The following is a 19,709-nucleotide window of genomic DNA, read 5'->3' on the forward strand; positions in this document are numbered from 1 at the left end:
CTAAAATATATGTGATATTTTTCATCTGATATATATCGATATATTTTTTTGATGCTGGACCCCTGAAAATTAAAAACACGTAAAAAGGACTGACCGTATTTTTATTTTCTACATTTCGTTGCGGTTAACGGAACTTTGGTTCGGAAATCTTACATTTATATAAATTTAAATGTAAAATTTTAATTTTATATATTAAAAATACACTTTGCCTCACATGCTTGCCTGCCATGCAGCTTCGAGTGTCAGAAATGCGTAAAACTATACATTTCAGAACCAAAAATCCATTGTTAGTAATTTAAGTCCTTTAGGACACACACGAGTTTAACAGTTTCAAATTTAAGTATTAAAATTAATTGTTTTCCCTATAAAAATAATAACCAAAAAATTTATTCAACTAAAAAATATCAAAAATACTCGATATATCGATATTTTTCGGTTGATAAATATTTTATCCATTTGATATTATAAAAAAATGATATATCATCGATACGATATTTTTTAGTTCCACTGTTAGAGGTGGATAATCGTCGATGTTTTTAAATTTTTAAATATCTATGTTTCTTGGCGAGTATTTATGTTTTTGACACATTACCAAGAAGTTATCTATGTACATAAATAAAAAAGGGTTTATAATTTATGTCACTGTATTTACATATTTTCAGTCAACTGGTGGTGAAAGAAGATACGGTGGATTTTTTACCAAGAAAGTTGCTCATACCGTAAGTATTTATACCAATAACACCTTTTCGTAATTCAAGGAGAACTGCAAAACCCACCTTCGAAAAGGAAGCGCGAAAAATCAAATGTGTAACGTAAAGACAATAAGTTTTATTTGTGAAACTCAATTCACTTTAACAATAAAATATACATGGAGTAAGAGAAATATTTCATTTTTACTTTTCTATTATATACCAAAATATGCCAAAAGGTCAATCGATGTTAAAATGAATGCGGCTCTATATTAACATTGATCGCAATTATTTGAAATTCAGGAAACACCATTTTGTAATATTATTCACAAAAAAATACAACAAAAATTGTATCATATATTAAAACTAGACTAAGCCAAATAGCCAAATAGATTTTAAAATATGCATAATTTGGTATAAGACGTTCATTCAAAGCAAACTCATTACAAAGTATTTTATTCCACAGGGCACTTTTCTGTGGGTGGGGTTAAGCCAGGTCTTTTATTCTCTGAGCACGGATACGCCGCTTATTCCGTCTTTCACGAATACTGAAAGTACAGGGATCAGGTTATTAAAATCATGAAGTACACATCGGCCATACGAAGCTTGAATACTCTTAAAGCGTTACGATCTTCAGGCCAAAATTAAAATATTGTGTGCAGGGTTACAAATTATAACTTACCTATCAGTGATCATTTTGAGGGTGGTGCGCTTAAGAATAAGAAGCACAAAAACCAAAATACCAAAACCCAGTTGGAAATTTTGGATGAGTATGTCCACAAATATAACAATAAAATCAAAAAAATTTAAAAAATAAATTACATGAGGTATAAGCATAAGAATCCAAGAAATGCCCATCATAAGAAATAATCGGAAGAACTGTAGATAACTATGTATTAAAATAAAAGTAAGTATTATTATTGTTTGAGTATTTCAAAATATTAAACTTACGTTTGCGTGTCAAAATTTAGGCAGGCCATTGGCGAATCCCCATTTTCTGAAAACGTCTTCATTTCTTTTTTTACTTTCCATATATTGATGGTAGTCAGGAAAAACATGATCACATTGAAGAAAGTCAAGATCACATATAGCAATACAACGAAAAGGCTTAACACAGCGGCTTAAAAAAGAAATAAAAAATAAAAGTGGAAACAATTTGAACAATAAGACTATAAATCATATAACATTTTGAAATTAGAATCTATAAATATATAGTTTTGATATTACAAATGATATATTTTGTATCATTAAAACAGATCTTTTTTGATTTGATATGAAATAAATTGATTGGACTTTCTATAAACTTACCCGTTAGCGACCAATAAAAGTGTCTCTGAAAAATTCTAGATCCTGTCGCAATTGCAGCCGAAATCCAGACAATAGCGTTGTATATCAGAAACTGATAGCGACATTCAGGACTTCCGAGAGGTTTGAAAACTTTCCACAAGTGATAGCTTATGACACCGTTCCATGCTTCATTAGCAATTCCGAAGAAAACGTAGAAGTCATCAAAATAATCTAAAATAATAAACAAGTTCAAAAACTTTCTGGTCCGAGAAGACTTTCACAACTTACACAGTATGTGTTTTACTTCTTCAGAATAACTTAAAACCGACCTAAAATACGATAGAAACATGCAAAATAGTTTGAAGGTAATGCATTTGCCGAGTGTATTTCGGAGCTTCTTAACGTAAATATAAACGGCAATGGTAAGAAGAATACATATCATCGATAGGCTGTTTACTGTATGAAAAGAAAACAAAAAGAAAATGTTGAACTAAGTTAATTAGCTATTTTGTGATATTTTATTATTAAGCTTCACTTGTTAAATAAAATAAATACATAGAATTAACTTATAAAAACTTCACCAATTAATTCATAAAGCGGGCTCATTTTGAACCATCAACTTGCCACACCAAAAGAAAAAACTCAACTGGCTCTCGATAGCTTTATTTCGCAAAATAAATACATTTTAATTTAATTAGCTTCTTAAAATGCACTTTGGAGACCCATTTTCATTGCACATAATATATTTCAATTTCGAAAATTTTTCCTTTTTTCGTTATCTTTCTCTCTAGAGGGAAAGCATACATCCTGATAATGATTTTTTCAAAATATGTAATATATATGAAGATAAAATATATATATATATATAACACATATTTGAAATTATATAAAAAGTTGTCTTTTTTAAAATAGGGTATTCAATACAATACAAATTAATCCAAATCAAAGTCGATTTTCTTTAATCATACCCGATGTTTTTGGTGTTTTATTGTGTAAACCAAATGTTAATGTCTTTAATCTTTAATGTCTCTTTGACATAAACATTGTGAAAGACACATTTCCGACTCAATAAAGAATATATATTCTTGATTAACAGCGGAATTATTGGAAAAATTAGGTTAAAATATAATGTTTTATATAAGTAAATATGCATCATTTTGAAATTATTCTTTAAAAACAACGTATTTGTCAGAGCTAGAAACTTAAAAAAATTTGTCTGGTTCCTCTACCTCTATACGGGTGCAGCGCTTAAGGATGAGCAAAATAAGCAGGGAAATACCAAAACCGTGATAAAAGTATTTGAAGGCCGGTTCCCAGATGTGTAAGATCGTCAGAATCAAGCAAATTATTAACAGGATCCAAGAAACGCACATTATGGAATAGATTTGTAGACACTGTAGAAAACTATATATAGAATACCGAATAGGGTTAGATGCAGGACTAACTGTCGAATGCCAAAAGTAAATAGGACTTACGTTTGTTTGTTGGAACTGTCACAGGTCCTTGTTGTTTCCTCCTGCGAAGTAAGCTTGTTCAATTCCCCCTTTACTTTGCAAATGTGAATGGCCGTTAGGATAAGCATGATTCCATTAAAGGTATTTAGGATCAGAAGAGGGTAAACACCGAAATCGATGATCCAGTGAATTACTGTGAGATCTGGAGATTTCTTTAATTCCTAGTTTTTAACATTACATATTCTTTTTTATTGATTTATTTACATTGGTGATTTATTTAGGACCGAAATCCTTTATCTAGACCGTTTTTGTCTTGAAATTATTACTCAAATCAGGAAAATTTTGTTATTTACTGAATGTCAATGCAAGACCACAACAAATAGACTAATTCAAAATAGATAATCCTTTTTGTAGTCTACAAATATTTTTTCAAATGTATAAATTTGACTGTAGCCTATTATAACTTACCTATCGGATCGGGAGAGCCTATACAATAGAATAAAAGCCACCGAATCAGGCCAAGCAAAATGGAAGGCGTGATCCAGACAAAGATGCTGCAGGCCAAGAACCGATTTCGAGATTCAAATCGATACTTAAATACATTGTGCAGTTGAATACAAATAACTGAGAACCAGAGATTGTGAGCAATCTCAAAGTAAAAAGTTCTGCATGATGTAAATGTAAACTCGAAGATGTCCATTATCGAGTTAAGATAAATCGCAAAAACACAAAGTAAACTGCAGATAAGGCATTTGTCGAGCTTATTGCGGAGATTCATTACATAAATAGTATCGATTATCAGGACAAGGCTTATCATCGATGTTACCAAAACTAGAAGAAAATAAAGAGAACAGAACTGAATGTATACTTTGCTAAAAAAACATTTCTACATCTTCAGTTGAAGCGATCATGCAGATAGCTTCAGACTGAAAATGGAATAAACACTGCAAGGTTTATTAATAATTAAAATTTTTAAATACGCATTACTCTTCGTTGTTGTAATCTAAAATATATATTTAATAATAAAAGCACTACCGATCAGTTCACAAAGCCAGAACATTTTAATTATACCAACACTCTTCCTGTGAGGGACAAATTCGACTGGCCTCTTAATGTCGCTATAAGCTTGGCTTCAAGTCTCAGTATTTTAGAATTTGCCCAAAGGGACTTTAGGAATATATACATATATAAAAATATATTTGAGCATGCAAAACACTCTTAAGGGACTCACTTTCCTTCTTTTTTTTTTTAATAAGGAGCGAAACCATAGACATATTTTACTCATTAACTTTTTTATTTTTTCATTACTTTTCTTCGAACCGGAGTGTGTCCATATTTTTGATGTACCAACAAATATTTAATCAAGAGCGCTGAGTTTTTTATCTTTTAAAATAAAAAGAAATTATTTATTTTAGTTTAATCGACTACCAAAGGCATTCATTTAACCAACAATTTTGTTGCCAACCAAGAAAAAACCAAGGAATAATGTCAATAAAATCATATATGTATTTGCAACAGACAAATAATTGTAAAAGTAACTTTAAAGCTTAACAGAAGAAAATAACATTTGAACAATATACAATTATTTTAGGCTCCCCCTCAAAGATATAGACTCTTTGCTCTTTTTTTTTTTGGAAATAGACCATTTATTCAAGCATCTACGGAGTTCTATGGATATGCCTAGAATTCCGCGAGAGCAATATACGCCGATCGCGAGCCAGGCCCCAAAATATCAAGCGTATATATAATCGCCACCATCTTCACTATCTGCGAACACACCGAGTAGTCCCTGAGCTAAGCGATGAAACTGGCCACTGGGGCTGGACTCGCGGATCGGCTCCTTAATTCTAACTAGATCTGTATATGGTATATGGTATATGGTATATTGTATATCTGTATAATCTGTATAAACATGTATAATGTAATGCAGGCTAGGCGGGCTTCTAATGTTCAAAAGGCGCGGGGTGGGCGTGGTAATTCAGGTTGTAAACTTTCGAATATTTGTACAATTTCACTTTCTTTGTGTCGTTCGCCTTTTGAGTACGGATCAAAGTCTTTTGAGAAACACATGGCCATAACGGGAGCTGGTACATGGTCAATATATCTATATACATATAGTAATATATAGCTAATAATATCAAGATAGATAGATGGGGAGACATGAGCACTCGCACAATTTGAATCTTTGGCAAGACCGCAGATACTGATCACAAGAATCGTTTCGATTTAGTTAGTTCGTAATGCTAATGGCTACAACTATTCGTACTCGCTCGCAAAAAAAAAAAAAAATTTGGCTAATTGTGGAGCAGAGACATCTCGGGTACATCTTGTTCATCATAGGAATACGTTATACACATCATGGCTGACAAAATCATCGAATCCCTGTCGTTAAGTACTCTAAGGTCTAAATTCGATGCGTTTCCGTTCTCACGGACCGATGGCTCCCTCGCCATCGGGATACAGGTTCACCAGGATGGCATAGTAGTGACAGCCGGCGGCCAGCACCACAAAGAGATGCCAAATGGCATGGGCCATGGGTATCATGCCGTCCGCCTTGAAGAACACAATGCCCAGGATGTAGAAGGCGCCGCCGAACTTTAGCTGCAGCATCCCGTGGAAGTGATGGCCAGTAAAGACCACCACCAAGGCCGGTCCCAGGCCCATCACCAGGTAGAAGAACGTCTCCAAGCACTTGTAGCGCTCGTGGAAGAGCTGTAGTGGGGAAAAAAAATATATAAATTAAAATGGATTCGATACAAAAAGGGGGTTACAATATATCTCTATAATAGCACATTAAACATCTTTAAAAATTACAGAATCTACCATTTATACCTGCTGGTAGGCAATGCCTATGCCCGCCATCAGCCAGATGACCCACTCCATGCAGAAGAGTATGGCCGAGTGGTCGGTGTTCTCCAGCGTGAGCCAGGGGAAGTAGGAGCCGGCGATGAACACATAGATCATGGCCCTGTCGCACCGATGGAGCACGTTCTTCAGACCCTGGTACGTCTGCCAGCCCAGACAGGGCCAGGCCTTGACATTGCTCGGAGGTCTTACGGGGGGAAAACAGTAAGTAACCGATATACAGGTTAAAAGAAGGCCATTCAGTGCACTCACTTGTGCTCGGCACAGTAGCAGGAGCAGTGGAAGAAGGTCGACACCGTGAAGAGCATGCAGAGGGCACCGCCATAGACCCAGGAAACCAAATACTGGCTGGCACTGGATGAGCGTTCGAACAGCGTTATGGCCGCAAACACGGCGGGCAGTATCCAAATCCCGTGAGTAATCACATTGGCCACCTGTTCAATCTGTTTTTTGAACGAAACGTGTGTGTTGTTAAAGAATGTGGTGTACAAACAACCAGGCCAGAACTCACCTCCGTTGGCTGGTAGGCACAGCCGGGCTTCGCCTTGGCATTCTTCCATTTGACATTGCGCAGCTGCAGCTTGAGTTTGGAATTCGACTTGATGATGGACTTCCAAAACTTGCTAAATAAATTCTCAAGGAAGGCGTACTTATTCTGCAGGTCCTGCATCAGGCTGAGGTTACCATCGACCTCGCCCTTCCCATGTCCACTGCCATTCCGGATCCCACTGGCGTGGCCACTCCCTTCGCTGGTGCTCATCGTAGACAGACTGCGGATTAGATTGCAAATTGGTTGTCCGAATCGTGAAATTGATTGATTGCCGACTAACCCGGCTAACCTATCCACCCACGCCTCCCCATTTTATGGCCAATTGATTATCACCCCATATATACCGCTTTTGGTCTACATCGAGTGATAAGCACTCGACTCGGCGGCAATGACTTCATAATGGAACTGGCCAGCCCCTTGAGAAATTCCTGCATTGAGTTAATTTATGGTCATTTAGTATTGCACAGACAACCTGCATACAATGGCCAGGGTTGCTGATTTTGACCCGATCCGCAATTGAAACCAGTTCTCTGATTGGCGGCCGCTTATCTCGCGTGTCGGGAACACGGCTCAAAGTCCGAATCGGGTGAGATACGAATATGATTATGGGGTTCTCGAAATTCGTTTGCAGTTGCAGTCAAAATAGTTCTTATTTTGGGAACTCATAGTCTAGTATATCGAACTCATTATCTATTACCTATTTGCATAATTGCATTTTAATTGTAATAGTCCAAAAGTAGTGTATATCAAATACTAAGTAAATTCACTCATTTGCCCTTTTCTGATATTTTCATTATTGACACAGACATGTAAAAAGGTTCTATAATCGTTTTCAAAAAAGTATTTCAAAACCTTGATTTTACGTAAGTATCCTGCTTAATAGCCCGGTAAAATGTTATTATTATTTTATAATTACCAAAAAAAATCGTGGTTCTGGGTTTAATGGCGCGGAGATACTAGTTATACCACGGTTAATAATCCGTGAAACTCGCCTTATGATAGCATTTACGATAATGTTCTCGGAATATATAAATATTTAACCGTGTGGTTAAGACTTGAAACGTTTACTGGCTTGGTCCTCTCATTGAATTATGACAATTTTTTAATAGACGAGCGACAGTGGGTGGCGGTGGGTGACCCTGACCCCCCCAAAAGTATGCCCCATTGAAAGCGGAGGGGGTCACAGGCTGGGAAAACATAGCGGTCGCCCCCGCCGAACTTCATCGCCATAACGACTATGCTAATAGTTATAAAAATAGATGCCTCGGGCATTCCTTATATTGGCAATTACAAAACAGCGGGTGGGGAAAAATAGCACTGGGAGAAAATGACATAACATTTCTAACCTTTATATTGGATATCACTTAAGTGTTGTGTAATCATAGATTTCCTCTCAATATTTTGTAGGATTTGAGATACCTACATAAACCTATATTTTTAATATAGTAATACCTAATTCCTAAATGTAAAATGTACATATTATTTAAGAACCCTATTTTTAAGATTTCAAGCTTAACAACAAAATAAAATTAAATTTTTCATATACATTTTTTTTGAAGATCCCATCTCATTATAAAATTCTATATTTCCATATGTCGTAACATTTCTAACCTTTATATTGGATATCTTTTAAATGTTGTGCAATCGTATATTTCCTCTCAATATTTTGTAGGATTGTAGCTATCATATTTTACAATTTTTTTTAGAAATCCTAAATGATTTTGAAATTTCAAAAACCCATATTTTTAATATAGTTTACCTGTTTCCTATATGTACATATTATTTAAGAACCCTATTTTTAAGATTTCAAGCTTAACAACAAAATAAAATTAATTTTTTCCTATACATTTTTTTTTTGAAGATCCCATCTCATTATAAAATTCTATATTTCCATATGTCGTAACATTTCTAACCTTTATAATGGATATCTTTTAAATGTTGTGCAATCGTATATTTCCTGTCAATATTTTGTAGGATTGTAGCTATCCTATTTTATAAATTTTTTAGAAATCCTAAATGATTTTGAAATTTCAAAAACCCCATATTTTTAATATAGTATTAGCTGTTTTCTATATGTACCTTTTATTTAAGAACCCTATTTTTAAGATTTCAAGCTTAATAACTTTGTATTTTTAAAATAAAATTACATTTTTCCTATGAATATTTTTAAAGAACCCTATTTAATATCTGATTATAAAATTCTATATTTCCATTACCAAAAAGGTAAATATTTTTTCCAGTGCACAGGAAACCGTCGGAGATTGTTTACATCTTCCCATTCAGAATCAATCGCCGTACTAATCCAATTTGTAGCGCTGCCGTCACGCAATTCAGCCTTGTAACCTGCCCATTTGTACTTCCTATATTCGCCGGTCCCACAATTTCCCCCGGAAAACCCCGCCGAAATACGAATTTCTGGAGGGAAACACGAATTTCTGGAGGGAAACTCACCGACTTGGTGCCGCGGATTCGAGTGCGGATGCTGTGCTCGGTGGATGTCTGCCAAGGATGCGGATGTGGACGCGGATGCCGAGGTCAGGATCCGCAAAAAGGCGGCTGCGGACTCGGAATCCCAGTCCCACGCAGGATTCTCAGGGACCCAAAACTCGCTGCACTGCATCCGGGGGATCCGGGGAACGGGGAACTCGGACTTGGCGTCCGCTTTTTATTTATTTCGCGGATCTGCTGATGGGCAAACGCCGATTTGATATCGATAGCGCGCCGTTGAAATGGTTATGCAAGATATCGATGAGTCGATTTGTGCGATAGTCCACCTCTGGAAATATTTAATTAAAATAATATTGGGTGAAATAACACAATTAAGCATCTTGCTTTGTGTTCCAAAACAGAATCAACTTGGCTTTGGTTAAGGCTTCAGGATTTCAATTGTAAAAATTGCACAATCCCTCTATTTTCCCTCTATCTGGAAAACATTCTGAAAGAAGTAAACTCAAGACTTTGGTGACCCCGAAAATTAAATCAGGAAGAATTTTACCAGTTAATCATTCATTTATGTTTCTCTCTTAAAATACAAAAGCGCGCCTAATTAAAGCAATTCAAACATCGATTAACCCACCACCTCAAGCAGCGCAGGCCAGCCATCGATAACGATTGCGGCAATCGGCCAGAGGAAATCGAATCGAAATCGGAAAAACGTGTGAAAAAGGTGCGTGACTTTTTTATGATTGAATTCTCCTTGATTTTCACCGATTTCCATCGCTTTTCCCACGCAGCAATAGCAAGCAAGCATGACTGGACGCGAGGGCGGTAAGAAGAAGCCTCTGAAGGCGCCAAAGAAGGACTCCAAGGACCTGGACGAGGACGACATGGCCTTCAAGCAGAAACAGAAGGAGCAGCAGAAGGCTCTGGACGCGGCCAAAGCGAATGCCTCCAAGAAGGGACCCCTCGTCGGCGGCGGGATCAAGAAGTCGGGCAAGAAGTGATGATGCAGCAGCTGGACAGACACACACACAGTCACCCACAGCCCACTGCCAGCCACGCCCCCCCCCACAACCAACCACAATCCGCAGCCCCCACAAACCACGGGATGCTGCATTTCACAACCGAATCACACACCCATGTGGACCAAATTGATCGTCTAGCCATTTGGACCTTACGTTTTTTTTATACTTACGCTTACCATTAAATAGAGCATTGTACGTCGGGATAGAGTTTGGCGATTTATTGTCCGGACTGAATCTAGTGGCCGATTACCCCCCCACTAAGTACGTGGAAAGCTGGCCTGCGTGCCTGGCAGCTGGACGGACTGCGAGGCCACGGCGCAGGCGGCGGCTATGTGCTCCTCCAGCTTTTTCTGCGGATGGCGGGCCATGTTGTGGGCCAGGGCGCCGATGAAGGCGTCGCCGGCACCCGTGGTGTCCACCACTTTCTCGGCCGGCACATGCGGTGCAGCCACATGCTGGTAAACGCCTGCCGTGTCGGCGGATCCAAAAACGGCTCCCAGTTTACCCAAAGTTATGATCACCGTGTTGGCACCCATCTTTATCAGCATGCCAGCAGCATTTTTAGCTTCCCTGCGAGGAGGAAACAGAGATTAGATGGGGGTTTACCCTGATTTATAGGGGTAAACTTACTCTACAGTCTCGATTTGGGCCATTTGGGTCATCAGTGCCGCCTCGCTTTCGTTCACACAGAAGATGCTGGCCAGCTGGAGCAGCTCCCGCGGTGTATTCTCCATGGCCGGGGCCGCATTCACAATGGACACGCCTTTGAAGTGCTTTAAGGCAGTCAGCGTGGCCTCGATGGGCGTCTCCAGCTGGCAGACCAAGACCTTGGCCTCCATGAAGAGCTCCTCCGCCTGGGCCACGTCGCAGGGGCTCAGCTGACTGTTGGCGCCCACCACAATGATGATGTTGTTCTCGCCGCCATCGGACACAGCGATCTGGGCCACGCCCGTCGTCTGGCCCTCCAGCTGCTGGACGTGCTCCACATTGACGCCCTCGTCGCGCAGCTGTCGCAGATAGTCGCCGCCAAAGGTGTCGGCTCCCAGTTTGGCCACCAGAGCTGTGCGGGAACCCTGTCGAGCGGCGGCCACACACTGATTGGCGCCCTTGCCGCCGTAGCCCGTTTGGAAGCGGTGTCCATGGAGTGTTTCTCCTGGTTTCGGCAGGCGGGGCGTGTAGCTGCGAGAAAGGATTCGATTCGATTCAATTCGGTTAGATTTTTGGATGGGATCTCGTGGGGCACACCACTCACCATATAAAGTCTATGATGGCCGAGCCAAAGACCAGCACTTCGGTGGTTTGATTTTGAGCCATGTCGTCACCCGTATTCGCTGCAAAAATGCACTGGTTTGTTGTCAAATGGAGCGAGTGTTCCGTGGCGCTTATCAGCCCGAGATTGTGTGACCCCAGCGGATGAGGGGCAAGGGCAAGGACGGGGACGGTGGCGGTGGGCGGAGCACTATCAGCTAGCAGGCCCACTCCATTCCTGGCCAAGATCGGGTGGGGCAGGGCGATAAATCAACTGATATATGGCCAGGAAAATACCAGAAAATACTATGAGTACTAGATTATATTTTGAATTACATATGTATATGGGGAACCTTAAATCATTTGTTTAATTTATTTCCAAGAAAAAAAACATTTTAGTTTAATTTTAGGATATTAAAAATTAAACTTATTTAAGTTCCCAAAAGTTTATATCTGGAACATCTGATCTTAGGCGCGAACTTTGAATTTCCATTATCTAAAGCAAGGCCAATCAAGATTTTATTGGAAAACATAAAATTTATCTTTAAAGAATTCATAATTAAATGAAATATTCAGCAATTTAAAAAATCTTATAGACAAAAAAAATTTAAAATAAAATTGTTTTTAAAATAAAACACCAAATTTTTGAAAGCCTAAAAAACCTTTGCCTAAAAAACCTTTGCTAGTTAAATAAGTATACAAAAGTTTATGATTCATCATATTTTAATACGTAAAAATAAAGAAATACCGATACATAATATATATTTTATATAAATCCTTTTCAGAATTAATCCATTGGTTTATGAGAATGCCAAACAGTAAAGTTGTAGCAAAGTCCTCAAATAGAAAGAGATAACACCATGGCAGCATATAAATCATAATGTTTATTAAATATACATAGTACAAATATATCGATTGGGCTGGCCATGGAACAATAAGTGTAAGGGACCAAAAACAATTAAAGCCTATTGGGGTAATACATATGATTTGGGTTTGGGACTGGATTTGGAGTTGGGACATAACACATAGGCGTTCCGTTCTGGGGGTATAATTAGAATTACAAGCCACTCTACCGATTTACACGTGTTTAAATATAGCGTACAACTAGCGAGCGTTTTTTTTAAGGACTAGTCCTTGTGGATTCGATTTGGATCCCCAATGCCGCATCCAAATATCCGGCTGCATAACTCCTGCTCTCTTCGGTTACTCTGCTGATTATCATGCTTAGACTCTATTATTGCGACTCGTGGCGGATGGAGGAGTGAGGATTAAGGATTGCGAATTGAGATAAACATTGAGTGGACTGCACAGCCAATGTTTTTCCCCCAGGCAATCCTAGATACCGGCCCGCTCCAGGGCACTCAGCTGGGTGCCCAGGCGCTCCTCCTTGGCCTTGCGCTCGGCGCTGATCTTCTTGGAGCTCTGGTAGGTGTTAAGGAACGTCTGCACATCAATCTTGCCGTTCAGGAAGTGCTCCACATGCCGATCACAGTCGGCATCGGCATTGGAGGCGGCAATCTGAAGGAGTTCCTAAGGGGAAGGCCAAGGAAACAATTCATTATTATGGGTATATAATGATTTTCTTAAGGGGAAACCAGGGGAAGCCAGTGATGATTCACCCTTTGCCACCTTTTCAAAAGACCTTCAATACCCACCCTTATGTGCTGTGGAGCATATTCCTCCGACTTCTTCAAGTACTTCTTATTCAGCTGGTCGCATTTCTCGCCCAGGGTCTTTAAAGCTGTGTAATCATCGCTGAGACGGCGCTTCAGCTCCACCAGGTGGCTGCCCTTGCTCTCATTCTCCCCTAGATTGTAAGGATGAACGGGTTTTAATGCATCTGTGTCCAGCCCTCCGCCTTGGACCCACCCACTTGATATGTTCTCCACCTGATTCATCATCGAGTCGAGCTCCTCGTTCAGGTGCTGCACCACGGACATCTCCTCGATGAAATCATCGAAGAATTCGGGATCCCTATCCAGTTGCTTCAGTTCGTCCAGCGACAATGTGGATAGGTTGGGCATGTTGCCCGCCTCGCCGCCGTTCTCCGTCGTGTCCTTGGCCTCGCTCCTATCGATGGCGTGTCCTTGGGCAAGGGAGTGGGCGTGGCCATGACCTTGTGGCGAATGCTGAGTGGTGGGCATCTTGTGTTGTGTGTGTGTGTTTTTGGTTTTCAGTTCCAGCTTCCAAATTCCAGTAGATGTGCGTTAGGATCAACTAGAAATTTACGAATGAACGTTACACGGGTGAAGGGTGACAAATGTTAGATGCCCCGCTTACTGCGATTCCAAAAGCCGAGGCTCGTCGGCACGAGCTGGAGCACCCTCTGACCTCCACTGGGAGTTGGTGACCCCGGCTGCGTATGGTGAATTGCGATTTATAGCTATGATTTTCGTGAAGGTTCTGTCCGATTTTGGGGCAACGCCAATGGGCGCACTGCTCACCCAATCTCCGTCTGTTGATTTCCTGATCTTTCCTGTCTTTTTGCCTGCGGATCGGGAGCACTTGCTTTGTTTGCCCCGATCGGAGTTTCATTATCTTCTGTTCTGGGTTTAATCTAGTGCTGCCAAGCCAGCTACTTTACAGACAGATTGGGCTATTTTCGGGAACTGCAAGCTGAAAAGTATGCTGTTTTAGCCTTAAGATATGCTCATTAATATTTAAAAAATATTTTTATTTAATAATTATTATTTTATAGAACAAAAAAGTGTATGTTTAATAAATGTTTTGAAATGGCTGCAGCTAATTCTAACATCTAGCTACATTTTGGCCATAAAAGGTGGCAACTCTTGTTCACAAAGCACCGTTGGCTGGCCGGGCTGCCACCCCTCGCGCAAGGGTAGTTTTTAAAGGCCAGTTTGGGGGTTAAGGCCACTAATTATTTATAGTGTTTCAGGCAGCTATATCAATTCTTTTCTTATTTTAAATCAAATTAAACAATTCAATTTACCTACTACTAGTTATTAAGTTAAATGTTTTAAGCCAGCTCAGCTTAGGGGTTAAAGTTGCGGCTCTCGTTCATTGTGCACACATCTGGCAACCCTGGCCATCAGCTGTTCGTTTTTGTTTACAATTTGCTCCTCGTTACTTTACATAACAAATTTAGGGAATTTCAACAAATAAACACGAAATGGCGCTGTTCGAGATGAAATGGCTGCGCCGCTGGGTGCGACGCAACACCAATCCCATACCGGAGCACCGGGCGGAGCTGTGGAAGCGGCGCCTGAGCATCGGCTACGCCGTTTTGGCCTGGCAGGCCTTCGGCCTCGTTTGCTACATGGTCTACACGGGGCGCAACGATTGGGCCAAGTTCTATGGCTACAAGACGGAGGAGGAGCTGGCCCTGTCGCCGGCCCAGCAGTTCGCCAAGCATCTGAAGGTCGAGGGCACCGGCAAGATCATCCGCTTCTCGGGCTTCCACAAGGTCGAGGAGGTGCCCTTCGATGCCAGCGAGGTGGAGCGGGTCAGGGATTAGCCGCATCGCCTAACTCTCTACTAGACTTAGTATACCCTTCTTTTTTTTCGAACAAGCGTATCTTAATTGTCATTAAAGCTTATCAATAGGACTTAAAACTGGTGTTTTTATGACCTAAATATGGTTCTTATGTGTGCTAATATAATGTACCTGGCTTTAAACACCTTCAAATGGTATATAAAGTAATATAAGAACTTTCCTTTATCATAGTTCTGTTTCTCTACAATGTACCATCTGAAAAAAGGACATTCATTTACATGCAGTTGGTTAAATTTAAATAGTTTTTAGCTTATCAATAGGACTTAATACTGTTGTTTTTATAACCTAAATATGGTCCTTATGTGTGCTAATATAATTAACCTGGTTTTAAAACCCTTCAAATGGTATATAAAGTAATAGAAGAACGTTCCTTCATAATATTTCTGTTTCTCTAGAATGTATGTACCACCTGAAACAAGGAAATTCATTTATAAGCAGTTGGTAAAATTTAAATAGTTTTTTGCTCGCATTTGTATTGTATTTAAGTTGTTTTAGAACAATTGCCTTAGATATAAATATTCTGTAAGTTAGCAAGGGAATAATACATGTTTTAAGAGAAATATATTTATAATTGTTGTGTGCGAGCTTAAAAGGATCTTAGGATCTTATACCAAGCCTATTTAATAAACCTTTCGTATTAAATCATACGTTTAAAGGTGTTTTTAACAATGATAAGCAAATTAAATCTTACGATTTGTCAGGCATGTTTTGAATTTGATTATTATGAACCAAATAGGTATTCTTAACATTTTTAAAAACTTTCTTCCGCATTAAATTGCATGTCTTGATCAAAACATAAAATTTGAAAATGGGTAGTACCGTACTGTTGGTACTCGGTATTCTGGTATATTTTGGCGCGAAACCGCGAAACTTATCGATGGCCTCCCATCGCTAGCGATAACAACAATAACAAAACGCAACAACAAAAAACGCAGCGCGTCGAGCGGATCGTTTGGCGTTTGCTTGGCCAATAACAACAATAACAAAAGAAAAGCGTAACATATTGCCAGGCTGCGGCGGTAACGGTATTAACCCACAGCGATAGCTTTTAACCCGTAAATAACACACAAGAGTGCAGTGTGCAGTGATTTCCAATCGGAGATTTCCGATTCCGTGCGACACTTCTATAAATAAAACAACAAATCGAACGGAGCGCAGCAGCGGCAGCAGCATCTTCTTCGCTGTCTTCCAGTGCAAAGTCATATTTTTAATTGTAACGGAGAAAAACTAAATGAATATTAATTGCCCATCAAGTGGAGGTCATTGGCTATCGGCCTCTCTTTCGCTCCACCCCCCTCTAACTGCACTCGCTGTGTGTGTGTGTGTGTGTGTGTGTCTGCAAAATAACGGGACTAACGGCAGCCAACTGCAGAAACAACAACAAATGGCATTTGCAGATGGCGGCTTCGTCTAATTGGAATTTGTGCAACAAAAACAGAAACAGAAGAAATAGTAAAACAAAAAGAGCCGCAAATAATTGCTAATTAGTTGCATATTTTCCATTGTTGCAAGGCTTCGCTTACGAATTTCTAATGTAATTAAAGCGGCAGCTGTTTTTTTTTCGAGTGTGTGTGTGTCTCTGTGTGATCTCTTTTATTTTCATATTTTTTTCTATGTGCAGCAACCAAAAATAATAATAAAGAAAAGTTAAAGGTGCAAGTGCCTCACACAAATACATGCAAAACTAGCGGAGACGGCAACCGAAAAAGGAAGAAGGAGAGAGAGTCTAGGAGAAGAACCGTTTGATTGATTTTGATTGTTGCCGTGCCTCCTTCTCTTCCCCTCCTCTTCTTCCCCTCTTCTTCACACTCCGCGGGACGAAGGGTGAGTAAAAAAGTACAATAGACCAAAAAGTAAAAAAAAAAAAAGCACTTTAAACCAGATTCCCATTGTTGTTGCTAGTTTTCGAAACGAAAACGATTAAAAGCGCATTAATTATATAATTTTCGGGGAAGTGAAACTCTGAAACTTCCACTTTCTGCTTCTAATACAGCAAAACGTAAACCATCAACAAAGAAACTTTAAAAAACTTCGCAGCCACGCATAAATATTTATATGTCTCAAAAGAAACCAGCGAGAGAAAAAAGAGTCTTTTTAGAAACGTTAGCGAAAATGAAACCGTTTTCTAAAAATAATTTATTGTCGCCGGCTATATAAACCATACAACATATAACACCCAACATATGGCAAGCGGAGCGAACAAAGGCCGATAAACACAAACATAAACATATCAAAAGAGAGCAGCGCATAATTCGAGCGGTAAAACGGCCAGCAAACAGTTCGCAGCGACTGCGCAGTCCGCTGCAGCAGCGAAAAATATGGATCCAAAATTTCCGGGGGGTTCCTCTTCAAAGATCACTATATCTACATCATATTATTTCATCAATCTTTCCATCTATTATCTGTATAAAGATAGTTTTACAAATTATTGGAGGGTTCCTTATAAAATAAACCATATGTGATATAAAAATTTGGGTACAAAATTTCCGGGGACTTCCTCTTCAAAGACCACCATATCTTCATAACATTATTCCATCTATCTTATTGTCTGTATAAAGATAGTTTTACAAATTATTGGAGGGATCCTTATAAAATAAGTGATATAAAAATATGGGTTCACAATTTCCGGGGAGTTCCTCTTTAAAGATCACTATATCTTGATAATATTTTTCCATCTATCTTATCGTTTGTATAAAGATAGTTTTACAAATTATTGCAGGGTTTCTTATAAAATATCATAACCATATGTGATATAAGAATATGGGTCCAAAACTTCCGGAGGGTTCCTTTTCAAAGATCACTGTATCTTCTTAATATTATTCCATCTATCTTATCTTCTGTATAAAGATAGTTTTTCAAATTATTGGAGGATTCCCTATAAAATATCATAACCATATGTGATATAATAAGAATCTTTCTTGAATTGGTTTATACCAAGCCTTATACTATGACCCCTATGCACATATAAATACAAAATAATTTAAGGTTCAATTTTCTGAATGTAAAATTGAAATAATATGTATATCATACAAGAAAGGAGCTGCAAATTCCTTTATCAATCCCTTAATCCCATTGAACAAAAACAGATTTTTTTATGTTATCATAAAGCGATTCAAGCGTTTCTTGCCTATGAAAGATGAGAAGAAATTGTCATCTTGCTCAGTTCCAACAGATTGTGATAATCTGGCTTAAATTTGTATAATCTTAGCCTAAATAATAGATTATACATATAATAATCCTTTGACTCTTGCTTATAACTTACTTACTTATAAGATCAACGGAAACAATGCCTGTACCAGAAGTACCATTGGTATACCTGATATCATTTGTTTCCGTTTCCCCAATCTGTTCTGAAATATCTCGATTATCTTCTTTACTATAATCTGTCATCTGATCTTTATAATTTCCTGAGAGTGTGGGAAAACGAAGCGATATGGCCGACTGTTTAGGGTATAGCGCACATTTCTTTGGCGCGCCAAAGCGTAACATTCATAAAGAAACGAAAATTCACAGAGCAACTGCCCCCCTTTTTGCCTTTCAAACGCAAGTGAATGCCCGGAGGGGCTATGAACCCCCCTTCTGGTTATTTTTTTTTTATTTTTTGAATATGTCAGGAGCGAATGAATGGCCAAGTTTTAAAGTTTTAACTGGCTGCCCAGTGGTTTTCTCAGGTGGTCACTGGCCAGCAGCGAAATGCGATCCCAAAAAGGGGGTTTCACGGGGGGGGGACTCGAGCTTTTCTGCGGTTATCACCAGCTGTTTCCAGGGGCGTACGGGGTGGCAGAGGGGGGCAGATGGGTGAAAGGGGGCGGGCGGCCTTAACGATAAGCGCTGTTTTGGCCTGGCTTTTTGGTCATAGACCTCTAACGTACCTAGCTTACGAACAATAAAAATCATAAAAGAGAAACGTGGTGGGTAAAAAGTGACTGGGGGGGGGGGGGGGGGTTTAGGCCGAGAGAAACGTGTAAGTGGCAGAAATGCAGAAAACCGCAAATGACCCCCCACCCCCAAAGCGACGCGCTTTGCTGCCTCTTGCGGTTTCTTGGTCTGATTTCTTCTGCTTCTGCTGCCTCTGATAAGCCCCACGCTTACGAAGAGGCATCAGAAAAAAAGCCCCAGAAGAACGGTCCGAAGAATCGGAAGAATTAGCCAACTAGCCTCGCACTGCGAGAAATTGCGGGCTTGAACAGGGTTCTTAAGTTTAAAAAACTAGAATAATTAAATAAAAATATTTTAATAAGGAAGAAGTCTCATTTTTTATTTTCTCCAAATAAAACCTATTAAATACCATCATCTGGCATTCTGGGCTGGTTATTTCGCTCAGTGCACGCACACGCAACGCGCTATATATCGAGATATCAACAAGGTAGCAAAAGAATGCGGGGAGAGTCGCCGACTAAATTGAATTGTCATTCAACGCCATGGGAGCTCGACTTTGGTCAATGTCTCCAGGTCTCTAATAAACCAAACCTCTTTACAACCCAGACCAACCCTCTCACCTTTTGGAAGCCAAGCGAATTCCAAACAACTAGCTATTTCAAATGGATCAAGAAAATATCTTTGACTTCGCTAAGAATCTCGGAAAAGTCGAAGGTCACTGGATTTATATACGAGGTCTGAACCTTGGAGTCCTCTCTG

At 39.4% G+C, this 19,709-nt stretch overlaps 5 protein-coding genes across 8 annotated transcripts; 2 read left to right on the top strand and 3 right to left on the bottom strand.

The window, feature by feature from the left end:
• Positions 1-5,052: 5,052 nt before the first annotated feature.
• On the bottom strand, positions 5,053-9,428 carry LOC119556704 (monocyte to macrophage differentiation factor). The gene is made up of 5 exons (XM_037869101.1): positions 9,297-9,428; positions 6,807-7,065; positions 6,548-6,738; positions 6,263-6,482; positions 5,053-6,142 (listed from the first exon to the last, which is right to left on the bottom strand). Exons 2-5 carry the CDS (start codon positions 7,053-7,055, stop codon positions 5,858-5,860), a joined length of 945 nt encoding a protein of 314 aa, XP_037725029.1. The 5' UTR covers positions 7,056-7,065; positions 9,297-9,428; the 3' UTR covers positions 5,053-5,857.
• A 428-nt stretch (positions 9,429-9,856) lies between these two features.
• Positions 9,857-10,512, top strand: LOC119556707 (translation machinery-associated protein 7 homolog). The gene is made up of 2 exons (XM_037869103.1): positions 9,857-10,011; positions 10,079-10,512. Exon 2 carries the CDS (start codon positions 10,094-10,096, stop codon positions 10,286-10,288), a length of 195 nt encoding a protein of 64 aa, XP_037725031.1. The 5' UTR covers positions 9,857-10,011; positions 10,079-10,093; the 3' UTR covers positions 10,289-10,512.
• On the bottom strand, positions 10,507-11,835 carry LOC119556705 (ribokinase). Its single transcript, XM_037869102.1, has 3 exons — positions 11,562-11,835; positions 10,940-11,488; positions 10,507-10,879 (listed from the first exon to the last, which is right to left on the bottom strand). The coding sequence occupies exons 1-3, from the start codon at positions 11,621-11,623 to the stop codon at positions 10,567-10,569; spliced, it is 924 nt and encodes a 307-aa protein (XP_037725030.1). The 5' UTR covers positions 11,624-11,835; the 3' UTR covers positions 10,507-10,566.
• Positions 11,836-12,426: 591 nt separating this feature from the next.
• Positions 12,427-14,112, bottom strand: LOC119557849 (vacuolar protein sorting-associated protein 37C). Of its 4 annotated transcripts, none has more exons than XM_037870836.1 (4): positions 13,838-14,108; positions 13,431-13,774; positions 13,213-13,364; positions 12,427-13,087 (listed from the first exon to the last, which is right to left on the bottom strand). In XM_037870836.1, the coding sequence occupies exons 2-4, from the start codon at positions 13,699-13,701 to the stop codon at positions 12,893-12,895; spliced, it is 618 nt and encodes a 205-aa protein (XP_037726764.1). In that variant the 5' UTR covers positions 13,702-13,774; positions 13,838-14,108; the 3' UTR covers positions 12,427-12,892. The 4 variants fall into 4 exon arrangements, with proteins under 4 accessions (XP_037726764.1, XP_037726762.1, XP_037726763.1 ...); XM_037870834.1 differs by having other exon boundaries at positions 13,213-13,774; positions 13,838-13,913; positions 14,002-14,067; XM_037870835.1 differs by having other exon boundaries at positions 13,213-13,774; positions 13,841-14,112.
• Positions 14,113-14,595: 483 nt separating this feature from the next.
• On the top strand, positions 14,596-15,230 carry LOC119556692. The gene has a single exon (XM_037869087.1). The coding sequence runs from the start codon at positions 14,688-14,690 to the stop codon at positions 15,030-15,032; it is 345 nt and encodes a 114-aa protein (XP_037725015.1). The 5' UTR covers positions 14,596-14,687; the 3' UTR covers positions 15,033-15,230.
• The last annotated feature ends 4,479 nt before the right edge of the window (positions 15,231-19,709 follow it).

Source organism: Drosophila subpulchrella, chromosome X (genome assembly GCF_014743375.2).
Source record: "Drosophila subpulchrella strain 33 F10 #4 breed RU33 chromosome X, RU_Dsub_v1.1 Primary Assembly, whole genome shotgun sequence".
Classification (NCBI taxonomy): domain Eukaryota; kingdom Metazoa; phylum Arthropoda; class Insecta; order Diptera; family Drosophilidae; genus Drosophila; species Drosophila subpulchrella.